This window comes from Platalea leucorodia, assembly GCF_965183815.1.
Source record: "Platalea leucorodia genome assembly, chromosome: 6".
Classification (NCBI taxonomy): domain Eukaryota; kingdom Metazoa; phylum Chordata; class Aves; order Pelecaniformes; family Threskiornithidae; genus Platalea; species Platalea leucorodia.
In genome coordinates, this window is record NC_138828.1 from 31,040,200 (window position 1) to 31,053,239 (window position 13,040).

General features: G+C 39.3%; 1 protein-coding gene across 4 annotated transcripts in view; it reads right to left on the bottom strand.

Moving 5' to 3' along the window:
- The window catches only part of NFKB1 (nuclear factor kappa B subunit 1), a 60,043-nt gene that overhangs the window by 17,510 nt on the left and 29,493 nt on the right, over positions 1-13,040 (bottom strand). For all 4 annotated transcript variants that reach the window (XM_082315950.1, XM_082315948.1, XM_082315947.1 and 1 more), the window contains exons 6-12: positions 10,003-10,151; positions 8,299-8,462; positions 7,382-7,540; positions 5,313-5,417; positions 3,329-3,420; positions 2,618-2,756; positions 24-146 (exon numbers count right to left, since the gene is read on the bottom strand). In XM_082315950.1, the coding sequence (XP_082172076.1) occupies positions 24-146; positions 2,618-2,756; positions 3,329-3,420; positions 5,313-5,417; positions 7,382-7,540; positions 8,299-8,462; positions 10,003-10,151 (931 nt within the window). The remainder of the gene's footprint in view (positions 1-23; positions 147-2,617; positions 2,757-3,328; positions 3,421-5,312; positions 5,418-7,381; positions 7,541-8,298; positions 8,463-10,002; positions 10,152-13,040) is intronic.

The following is a 13,040-nucleotide window of genomic DNA, read 5'->3' on the forward strand; positions in this document are numbered from 1 at the left end:
TTCACCCAAAACTGCTGCCTTACCAGAGCCAGCACCGCCACCTCCCCCTCCATACATGCCACCACCTCCGGCGCCACTGCCTCCACCGTAGCCATCAGAGAAGTTTGGCATGAGCTTCTGTCGTTTCCTTTGCACTTCTTCTTTATCTGGGTTAGAAGGAATAGATGGGATAAGGCGTCACTCCTACTGGTAGCCGTGCACAGAACAGGATGTGCACACAGAAAGCATTACTAAATTTTACTAGTTTATAAAGGAAAATGCAGAGTGCTGTAGAAGAGTCAACTCTCTTCTGGCTCCAAATAAGAGAACAACGTCGTATGTAATGGAGCAGTGAGAATTCCTGTGAGAAACAAGCTAGTGCCAAGTCCCGAACCAGACCAACAGCATCACTCGGGCCCACGTGGTCTCTTCACGTATGTCAGGTGCCTTGTGATCAGACCAGGAGGGAAACGTGCAGAGACGTCTTAGGGGACTCACAGTTTCCTTCAGAAGTGTCTCATGTACTTAAAGCCCTGGAAATCAGCGGTCCCAAAATTCTTCTATGTCTATGCCAAGTCATAAACCAGCACAAGCGCACCGAACCCCAAACTTGTTTAAGAAAATTTGCCTTTGGGGAATATAAGCACAGGCTCTTTTACTAAGCAAATCTACTTCAGAAATGGACCCTTATCAACGGGTCAGCAAGTCACATGGCACTTTGATTTCCAACACTGCAGAGTACCTGCAGTGCCCTTTGAACTTTTGTTTAATGGTAAGGATGGCAAAAAAATGGTGAAAACAATGTTTGCTTGAAATGATTTACTTAAAATACCAGAAAAGCCACCAGAATAAAGATAGCACACTTTCAGGCAGGACATAATACTGTCAAACCATGCTGAGCAGCAGTAGAAAAAAGCTTAAATATTTTACAGTGTAAGTACAAAACAATACTTTGCCCCCCTGGAAAGCAAAACACAAAGATTTAAACAAAGTATCCCAGTGACTGGGGAATGTGAAAATGTCATGACAAGAGCTACAAAAATAGGGATACACACATTACAGGAGTTAAAATCCAGTAGAACTGTTGAGGAAAGAACAAAATATCCTTCCTTCATTAAACGATCTGGTAGTTTTCAACAGCCAGACAAAAGGAAATTTCATGCACAGGCACATCAGTCAGTGCATCAAATGAGATAGCTGAATACATGAAACAGTACACTGAAAAGTGCGTTATTTCCAGGCATACATGATCTGTAAGTATGTATGCATGCATGCACCAGGCATACTCACACTGATGAGGAGAGAAAACTCTATAGAGCAATCTAGTCAGAGAAACAAACAAAAAAATCCACATACACATGTCTAAGTTTGTGTGAACACTTGCAACAAGGGAATAAAACAGTCCCTAAATGGTAATTTCATTATTGGGTTGTGTAGGGGATCCGAAATTGCACATAACAACGTCAAATTAATTTTACTCCATTAAGAGACACATAAAAGAGGTTTGCGTCAAATCTGGCAACTTTGCTCTGCAGTTGTACACGTCACTTTCCATACAACTTGTGCAAGAGATTCCCAAAATCATTACTGATACAAAACCTTCTAGCAAGTCTGGAAGTTTTCATGGATGCATGCTTTCTGCTATTTTATTACAATAGGTGTAAAGTAGATTCCCTTGGACATCAACCACCACCCCTCCCTCCTCAGCTGTCCTTAGGCCATTACCACTGATGCACATATATTTTAGAGAGTTTGACAGGGCATTGATTTCAACACGGATCTAAGCTAGGCACCGAAAACGTGCAAGATTAGGACTTAATCATGTAACCTGTAGGCAGGCAAACTGTTAAGCAGAAAGATTATTGTCTTAGTACAACGAAACACCAATTCTGACTTGGGCCTCAAGGCATTTCCATATCATTAACATTATTGATATTTAAAACCATGATTGCTGCTGCCATTCACATCAAGCATTTCAAATGTAGACTTCAAAGGGCACAGATCTGCTAGTTAAACTTCTTTTCACTAACAGCTTAGGAAGCAGGTCTGATGCCAACTATTCTACTTCTACTAAGCAACTAACATTTTAACCCAAGAGACTGAAACAGCACTTTCCCTGCTCTTACAAAACGTGTCTTGGGCTTACTTAACTAGTACAGGCAACTGGAAAATTCAAAAACATCAGTGAAATTGTGAGGCATGATGGTAAAAGGAGAGAACTGCAAAACACGTACTTTTTCCACCAGATACCAACCAGTCTTTGGTTTAAGGTTTCATCTGAAAGTATTGACGGTAAAATGTCCTCAGATATTATTTTGCAGAAACCGAGAGGAAGAGAGTGCCATCTACTGTATAGACAGGCATGCATGCCTATAGGAAACTTGCAGGGAGTAAGCCTCAGTAGGCAAATACTCACAGATTTACTGCCTACCAGTCCAACAAAAAAACCTACAAACCCATTACAGAGCTACCACTTTTCATATTAGCCGTGTACAAAACAAGGAGGCAAATACCCCATTTTCTAAAAATAACAACTACAAAAAACCCACCTCATCCAGCAAGTCTTATCTTATTAAAAACATTCCCAGGGACCCTGCGGTTTCTGTTTCCAATATATAAAACAGGTTTAATTAAATACCTTTGATTTCCGGATAGTAGAGAAAAGGCTTTGGTTCGCTTGTTTCTAGATCAGATTTCCGACGCAGTTGTACAAATACAGATGCTGGCTTTGTGATATTGACATCTCGATACTTGGGTGTTTTGAACACAATAGCAAACTGTGAAGGAAACAATGATAAGCACATCTATCATGGAGCACGGGTTTTGACAACTTTGCTTTTACGTTTGTGTTATTTTGTAGGAGTTGGTTCACGGCTTGGGAGGCAAAAGTTCTTAGCAAAAGGCTGCTACAACAATAAACTTCCATTTTAGTTTTCAGTTGCACTTTTGAGTTCGAGTTCTAAAGCCTTTTGAGAAAGACATGCAAAGTATCACCACAACACGTATGTTAGTGTGCAAACCGCACTGTTTGTCCCCTCATCGTTTAGCATCTGTTCTGTGGCTTTCTCAGTGTGTTCACAGGAGTTTTGAGAGCTTTTTATATATCCTCTCCCAATTTACACTGGCACATGTTAAAGCAATGAGTCTATCTCCCAGTTTCCTTGCACTGTATTCCTAACCTGCCTGGCTACCTAATGTCTGTCTTTAAAGAACAGTTTAGGAAGTAAACAACAAAAGAAGAGGTTAGCATGGGATACAGATGCTTTCACCTAATTTACTAATTATAATAGAATCCTAGTTTATGGAGATGAGAAAATCATTAACAAATGACAAATGCTCTGTTACTTACCTGTCTATGTACATCTGTAGGAGAAAAGTCTCCAAAGCCTTCCCACATACCTCCATTCTCATCCTCTTCATAGAAACGTATCTGTATGTCATCTGCGAAGAGTGAAAGAAACACTCTTTGGGATGTTTGTGCATTTGTTGAACCTTTGGCTAAGTTTATTTCACATAAAAATCAACACGGTTGTGTTTTGGCTGGACGATAGTATTACATGAATAATACATGAATTATCTTTGCCCATTTTATGAAAACTTCATAAATAACCCATTTTTTACATCAATTTTAGATCAGCCTAATTCTAATGACTTCACTGGAGTTGCTCTCTATTTACTGAGCAGTAAAAGGAGAACTAGGTTCACTACCTCTTCCTATTCTAGGGCTATAAAACATTCCAGAGGAGCTTTATTTGGAACAAACATGTAGGGAGGGGAGAACTTGAAGTGTGAAACGTAGAAACCACCCTCTCTCCTCCAACAGTTTCAGTTCAAAAAACTGTAGCAAAACCTGAAGTGCCACAGTTCAAGTTCCGCTTGCTGCTGGCAGAGTGCCACTTTGGAGCTGCAGCTCAGAGAGACGGCAAGGGTGTGAGCGAGCAGCATGTCAGCAGCGATCCCTCACCCCCAAAACACAGCACGGGCCAGAAACAGAAGATTTGGCTTCTGCTCCTCTAAACAATTTTTCTTTCATTCTCTTTGTATTTATTTATTTATATCTTTAGGAGAAGCTGGGAAGTATCACATTAGCATATTCCTTCGCCAGCACTCCTGGTGAGAAAAAAACTAGAAAAAGCCTATTCTTTCCTAGGGTGACTGATGCAGGACAGGCTTGTGGAGCAGACAGACTGCTTCCTCTGATCCACCACCTGCTAGTCTCAAGACTGTGAACCACCACTTCCAGTGCTGCTGTCCTGCATGCTCAAGTTCCTTCAGGCAGGAGGCTTCTGAGAGCAATGAGGTCAGGGGAAACCCCGATCCGGCTGAGGGGAAACCCCACCTCAGGGCTTCCACTGAGTCAGACTTTTATTTATTTATTTTGTGCACAGGAGTTATGTTTCATCTCAGTCCTTCTGATAGCAGAGGTATACACACTACTGAAGAAAAACAGGTTTTTCAAAGCCCCCAAAGCCCTCTTTCTTTCCTAAGTGGTAGAAGAATATTTGCGAGAGAGAGGTGGAAAAGGACAGCCTGTATTAACTGAAAACGTCAGTGTGGTTTTAATGCCATGTGCAGGGACTGATTTCAAACAGGTGAGAACGGGGCACCCGCTCCACCATGCAATCTACACCAGGGAGTCTCAGGTATTACCTATAGCTGAAAAATGCAAAGGATTTCCCTCACTCCCATTTTTTTCTTTTGAGTTCAGCCCAAATACTACAACCAACCACATTAACCATTATCCTCCTATCCAAAACATACAAAGCATACAAATCCACACTGCCCAATCCTGACACATTCATGGCCATGAGCAGAGACTACCAAAATGAGTATATGAGAAGTAGCTGTTTACACCAAGTAATCTCTACTATTAGCATATACATAAAAATGAAGTTACTAGGAGCAGAGCTGAACACATTCAGTTCCCATCGGCGGTTAACAGAGAATGCTCATACTTACTCTTTATAATCAGGAACTTAATAATAAATCAGAGACTTCAGAATAATTCAGAGCAGGTGTTAGTTCATGGAGTCAAACATCACCCAGGACCCACCACCCACAAAAAACCCAGAACATGGGCAAGGGCAGAAATTTAAGAACAAAAAAGATGACCACGTGTTCTCTGTGGAGGTTAACACAAGCCGAATTTGCTTTGCAACAGACTATTGTGATTTATTCATTTTCTGGACTGCTGGCCTGACTTCCAGAAAGGCTGAGTGCTTACCAATCCTGCTGCACTATCAGAGCGGCAGAATACTAAGCCAGCACAGCAGCCTTCATGCGTACTTCAGATGAACGCCCTGGTGTGCCTTACAATGCTCAGGGACTCTTACCTTTTTGAACCTTGTCACAGAGAAGGTAAATCTCTTCCCCTCCTGTTACGCACCCTGCTGTTCTGTCCATTCTTACGATTTTTAAGTTGGAGGCATTGGGAGCTTCTATTAAAAGGAAAGATTAAAAAAAACCGCTTACCTTCATAACAGTTTTAGATTTAAAAAAAACCCCAAGCACAACACACAGAAATGCAGTAGAAAGACAAGCCTCCAATAGAACCTACCTAAATTTGTCTATGCTTTTTTAAACATGAAATCAACAGTTTTTCCATCTGAAAGGCATAATCTTGTACCCTGTAAGCTTTGACTGAACTGTGAACTATAAAATAAGGCCCTGGCCATTCCAGCACAATTACTGCACTAGTGACGTAGCACAGCAGTGAACTGCATCCAGCACTCTGCACTAGGACTAACTTTATGACAAGAGTGCATTATGAGAGAACATAATTTTTTCTTCCCTGCTTTCTTGATAGCATGACACTCTCGACAGCTGTTCCCTGTATCTCACTATTTGAATGCAATGTGCAATGCTTTGCTTTACACAGTGGCTTACTGGAATGCGTTGTCAGTCCTCGCACAACATCCTGGACTGTGATCAAAAAGCCCACCTCCACGGATCTTAGTAGAGGCATCAATGGATACCTATCGGTCCTCAGGACAGAACTATCATCTGGTAAGTAAAAGCCACTGTGATAGACAGTTATGCTACCACAAGCTGTGTCTTTTCGGGGGAAGAGGCCTGAATGGTGCCAACAAAGAGTATTAGAAAAAAACAAAACCCGAGAAAGATCTGTTGGAACTAACAAACCAAGAATTCATCTTGGGAGCTCAGGAACTAGTAACTGACATCTAGGTAGCAACTTACAACAGCAGAAACATGCATACCAAATTTCCCCTCTATTCGTCTCCTTAGCTGGAGTCAAAATTTTGATGGTCAGATTCAGAAGGATAGGATAACTTCAATTGTTTTTATATGTATGGCTTGATACATGCTCTACCTCTGTTGATGCTTTGTCCTCCTCCTCTTTGCTTTACAAATACTCTCTATCGTTATGCAGGTGAGAGAGTAATGAAAACAAATGGAATCTGTAATTGTTTCTAATGAAAATCAAGATTCTTCAAAGAGACTGCTTGGTAAATCACGTCAGCCTCCAGATGAAAAGATTGTGTTTTGTCATCCAGAAAATGCAGGCCATGTGTGCCGTAAGAACAGCAGACATCATGTTTTTTCAGTGAATATATGCAGAATGGCTGTGCTACATCACTACATTCCCCAATTAATAGCAAGCACCAGACTATATTAGAATAGTTGCATTTAATACCTTTTCATCTAGACTTTGTCCTTAAAAAGTGAGGATACAGACACGACTTGCACAAAGAATGGTCTGAGTCATTACAGAATGACTATCAGGAAGATGGTAACCCACAGCTATGGGGAGAAAAACTCAGGCAGCAGAAAGGGTTCAGGTAAGATGAGTAAGTATAATCAAAAAGCACGAGGGAAAACACTAAGTGAAAGGATTCACTTAGAAAAAAGACAAATAGAGGGATGTAACAGAAGTATAAAAAATACCGACAAGGTCTAAAGGGAAAGGATTGAGAACTCTGGCTGTGTTAGTCTCACAAAACAAGGACAAGCATTTGGCCAGCAAAACTGAAAGGTGTCAAATTCTCAACAGGATTGAAGCAAAGTAATTTTTTCCTCACATCTTGGGTGACAAGGCTTTGTCGTAGAAAGCAACTGAAAACTCTGCAAAATTCAAGCACTTCTTATGAATATAACATGAATTTACAAAATCCTCATAATAAAAGTGGCAGGATTAAACACGCTAACAGCAAAATAAAATCTTCCTTTATGACTTATATCACCATCTATTAAAAACCAGAATGATACCATGTGTACTTGGACAGATACAGGGCCAAGTATCCATGGGCTACTTGTTATTGATCAAATAATAGGCAAGCAGCAGGGCTAGATGAGTCTGCGTATAGCAATATCTACATATCATTTTTGTATGTACAAAAGCTTGCCCCTTATTAAAAAAGTAATGAAAGCCAAATATACTTACTGCTGTCATATATTGCATCTGATATAACAGGATCAAGCTTCCGTGTGAAACTACCATTACTGTCAGGGAGAAAGGCTGTAAACATAAGACGCACCACACTGAGATCCATTTCTTTAGTCTGCTGTACTGCTGCCTGACGAATAATTTCTCGTTCTCGTTCTGGAACCGATAAGTAGACAGGTGAATTAACACAAGGGGTAGGGGACCCATAACAAAACAGAGAGCACTTTCCAAACATTGCTATCAAAAGGCGACAATAACGAGGAAATGTTTTCCTTTCCATTTAGCATCCATCGGCTTCTCTCTTTTTAAGCAGAGAGGAGCAGCTATTCACAATATACTGCATTCATCTTGCAGTTTGTGCATCAGATGCTATTTAAGATAAGGTATATAACTAAGAGACATACAGAAAATGACTATTTTCTGCTCTCAACTTATAAAGGTTGCGAAAAGGACAGAGGCCACCACTAAGGACATTTGAATGCCTCTATAGAGTGCCTAAAAGCAACGTAGACCACAGGTTTTACAGGGATATAGGTGAAATGTAGCTGAATGAAACAGGTATTCTCAAAAGAAGGTCCCCAAGTTACTTAAGAATATAATGTCTTGCAGCAATAATGCAAAATGACTCTATTTATCAACTTATTAAACAGGATAAAAGCAATGAAATATAGGCGCAGAGGTGGGTACAGGCAGCTATGGACAGAAGTTGCTCCATTCTCACCTGCCTGTTGACAGCAAAGACTCTTTCTTTCAGATTCCCTAAAACACTGCAACAACACACCACCTCTTAAAGCACATAGCCACAGGCTGTTTTCCTACACAAGGCCTTTTTCTGCCTAAGAATCAGTGTTTTCAGACACTAAACCTGTTTTTAGTAAAAGACCTATTAAAACCAGGCCATCATTTCTACATACCGGTTAGCTGTCTGTCTCCACATCCTTCTGCCTGCAGATAGCCAAGTTCAGGATGCACCAGGAGTCCCGGGTTGTAGCCTTTTTTGCAAGCATCTATCATGCGTGTTTCCAGAGTTTCAAACACCTTCTTCTTAGTGACATGAAGTATTCCAAGATTTGCAAACCTGCCAAAATTTGATCGAGAAATATTTTCTTAATGGTTCACGCCAAACCTGCAGCAGGCAGACTCTCGCTTACCAGAGGCAGCTACATAACTGAAGTCAGCGTAAGGACCCTATAGGCTTACTTAGGCACTATGAATTCTTGAGGGCAAATTTTCCAGCAAGAAAAATTGAGCCAAGCTTACAAAACAGGTAAAATTTGCACCATTATATGGCAGCGATCATAAGAATGCATGGGACTTTCCCACAGCACAAGTAGTAATCTATTAGGTTTCAGACTTACACTGTGGAAGCAACTCACAAAACATTTGAAAATCTGGTTGTCACATTTTGTTTGCTCTGTCTTGGCAATGACATTAATATGTCATTCTATATGGCTGTTACGCAGCGCAACTGCTCGGAACAAGCTCCATCCGTTCAAAATGATTTGGAAAGCAAGCTAAGCAGCTAAAAACAGTGCAACATTTTCCCAAAAGAAATGTTTTAAGCAAGGCTCTGGACATTCAGCAAGACGCTTCAGGTATCTATTTGAATGAAAACTTCCGTAATACAAGATCTGCTTTTGTAAAAATCTCCTGGCAAATTTAAAAATCAATTAGATCTGCAAGTATGAAAACAAGACAATAACTCAATTTTCATGTGGGTCAATTGAGGATAGGAAAGCTGCTTCTAAACATCTGATGAAAAACAAGGCAGGTTAGGAAATGAGCCAAACTTTTCAAGATGAAAAGGAGCATTTCAAATAAAGCTATTTAAATTGTTGTGCTTGGTAAAGTTAGTGCACTGGGCTTGGACATCAAAAGTTACAGTTTAAAAGAATCTCTCTCTCCCAGCCTTCTCAGCTTTTTAAACTGCATCTTCTTCACCAACAAAGACATTCTTGAGATCACAGAACTAAAACTCACAGCCAGCATGAAACCTGATCTAAGCCTGAAAACGTAGACAGGAGCCTCAGCTCCATTTACTGATATAAACAATTATTCCTTTAAATTAAACAAGAACAGACCAACTACAATTTCACTATAATCTCACTGCTTTAAACTTTAAAAGTTTGACTCATTTAGTATTTTCATGTTTATACATGTCTTGCATTAATTTCAAATTTACTAATCCTATTTTCTTAACGCTTTTCACTATATTCCTATCGGCAGATTTCAGCAAAAGTAAAATATTGATCAAAATGGTAACAAAAGCTTTTCTTCAGTGATTTTCCAGTCCCTTCTCTTTGATCGAAACTACTTACATTTTAAAGAATGGGCTTACAATACAAATTTGGACTGCACACCAAGAGATTGAAACTCTACAAATTCTAAGTGAAAATTATGTGCTTAAACCTATTTAGCTTGCTTAGGGCAAATACTACAAGGATAAACAGAAACCCCATTTATTTTTCTGTTTAAGATACAAACAAAACAGATCAGAGCGTGAAGACTACTGCTCCACTTAGCTGCCTCTTAGTAATATTTTTGCATTGCTTCTTACAGTGTTTATACTTGATCCTCTCTCCCTTAGCCCAGCTTTACAAATGAGTTGACAGACTTACCCTACAACCATATCTTTAGGTCCTGCATTAACTGTGCATACTCCGTCTTCACAAAATTTACCCACCAAGCTGTGAGCGTGTAAGTGGACGTATTTCCCATTAGTAACTAACTGGACGATTACTTTTGCAGGTCCAACATAATTGCAGATCTGTAAGTAAATATAAAAAAATAAGGGGTTGGTTGGTTAGGTTTGTTTTAATGGAACAAGTAATGATTCCAGTGGAGTATTTTCTGTCAGCTAAGTACAACCAAGCTTACATAAGAGAAATGTGGATGCATTTTCCCATGAAATACAAGTGACTAACTGGACCAGATCATCACAAAGAAAAGCCAACACTTTTTTTGTAATTAAACTTGACATACAAATGGCAGCAGTAGCGGCCAAAAAAGTTAAGAAATAAAACAAAGCTAAAGGAAAGCAACCTTCTGTTTCCCACATCATGAATCTCAGTTTTACATTCTGGCCAGTTACTCCACATTGTTCTCCTTAAATTTCAATTAGTACATTGAATTCACAATAAACATTGTTACTTGTTAAGAAGCATACAGAAAACGTAAGTATTTAACAAAAAAACTGCATTATTTTGCCCAATTTGAAAACACTTAAATTATTTTTAGGTATTATGATTGTTTTAAAACATTTTGGCCTCATTACAATGACTCTTCAGGTAGAGATTTTAAAGTGAATTAATTCTATATTCATAGGTATTTTGTTAGTTCAATAAGGTACATCAACACACATTACCCACTCCAGTAAGTATTTCCCTTAAGTGTACATGAGGATATATGCTAAATCCCCAAAGATTTTGCAGGACCGGAACCATGATAAACGGGGTGCCTTAGTATTGCCAGCTCTGGAGGACTACCAAGCTTTTTTTCCCTGTTATAGTTTCTAATCACCATACATTTTTTAATAGCTTTTAAAATTGTGATGTCAAGTAATGCCTCAAAAACAAACCTAAAATTACTAATGACATACCATATTGGTAAGTTATTTGCTTTACATATATTATTTGGAACTTTATTTTCTTTCCTCACAAGTAATACTCCTCAAGTCAGTTATCGGTTACGCACCACTTTCAAATTATGCTGAATATAAAATTACCCCACTTTTAAAAAAGCAAACATTACCTTCCCTTCCAATTCACTTAATTAACCCTTTTATCAAGGTCGGGTTTTTTTCCTCCTCCTCTAATTTTTCTTCTAATTTGCCTTGGGCAAAGTTCTTTGTATTACAGCAGCTTATAGATCTAATCAACCAAGGTATTAAAGGATCACGATAAACATTAAAGTGATGAATCAGTGATGAACTGAATACTTAAGGTTATATTGTTGATAAAATGCTGATAACCAGGGATTGCCACGATTTCACCACATTACTAAGTCCTGCTAGCTTCCTTCACTCCAGTTAACCCCTCTCTTGAACCCATTCCATCACAGCTGAAACACTCTGCATACGTACAACGCGTGCCCTCCCTGTCTTCCTGTTCACTGCTAAAAGCAAAAAAAAATCCCAACTATGAAAAAGTTGTTCCAGGAGGAACAGGTGTGCAAAAGTCCTCTCACTACTCACTGCCTGCTAGTTAACTGTATAATACTGTATTAATGTGCATTTTAGAAGTGGCGGTTTCTAAAAGACAATACATGGGGCACTTATGCTTCTTCCTGTTTCCAAACCGTAATCCCTCCTGGACCGAAACAATACAGAGATGCAGAATAATCACTGCTTCACCATTTCCATCATTTACCAGCAGTGAGAAAATGCAGGGATCCCTATGTAACTTTCACAAAGTCATCTGGGAACGAAGATGATTGTGTTTGGTGCTACATGTCACCACCACTACTACAATTAACTTCTCAAGAGGGGGGCTTTTTAAAAATTATTTTTGTTTTATCCCTCACTAAACAAGCCTTTCCCTGCTATATAGTTCCCAGCACATCTATAGCGTTATATTCATTATGAGTAACATGCATGTTCTAGTATCACACCAGAAAAGTTCAAGAAAATCCTTCATCAGCTGTAGAAACCACAGTGAAACTGTAGGTAGGACTGCTGCACGTCAAGGACTTTCCAGCCTCTGAAAGCAGAACATATAACTGCAGCGGTAACCAGATTGCAATCTCCCCCTGTTACTCAGCTCAGCATGATCTTTGTAGTCTCTCTCCGGGGAAAAACAAGAGAGTTTTTAAAACGTAACGCCTTATGTAGGTCATAAGGCAAGAAAGGACTATTTTCGTCATCCAGTCTGATGTCCTATGCTGCAAAAGCTACAGAATGTCCCTGAACTGTTTCCTACCTATATTTCTTACAGACAGACTTTCCTACTTGATTTTGAGGTATCCAGGTTATCTTGGTGCCCAGCAAAATAGCCGCAGTGGTGAAATACCCTTATGTACCATAAATTAAACCTGAAATAATTTTTCGGTGTCTTTGAATCACTGACACCACAATTTCAGAATAACTTAAAATTTATTCTGGCACTAAGACAGACAAATAACTATCACCTTTTATGTAAGAACTTAGAAAACATCGTCAAAAGCATTAAAAGGTAGACAGTGTATTACAATGCTGAATATCTATAGAAACCTAAGTATTATGGTCTTGACACAAAAACATACGCTCAATCTGAGACGGGGATAGCATGTGGGTGCTGTACTGCTCAAAATCAGAGCTGTGATCTGAAAAAATAGCTACTGAACTTCAAGTTAAAGATAGTGGAGAAAAAAGAAAATAAGGAGTTCCTGGGAAGAGCATAGCTGTAATACTTGATTACATCCTGTACTGAAGCAGCATTCAATTGATCTAATCTGATAAAGTTAAAATGCTGCAGGCTCACATTTATCTGCTGTTTCTGTTTGAGAGATTTGTCTGAGAGATTAAAAGGACCCTGTGAACTTGAAATTGAGTCAGCTTCAAAACAAGAGTTGAAAGTTTTTTCAGTTATTTCACATCCTCCTGCGATCCAGACTCCAGCCAGTTTTTTATAGTTTCTGAAACTTTACAAAAACTTTATAAGAACGTTTTCCTACTTCAAAG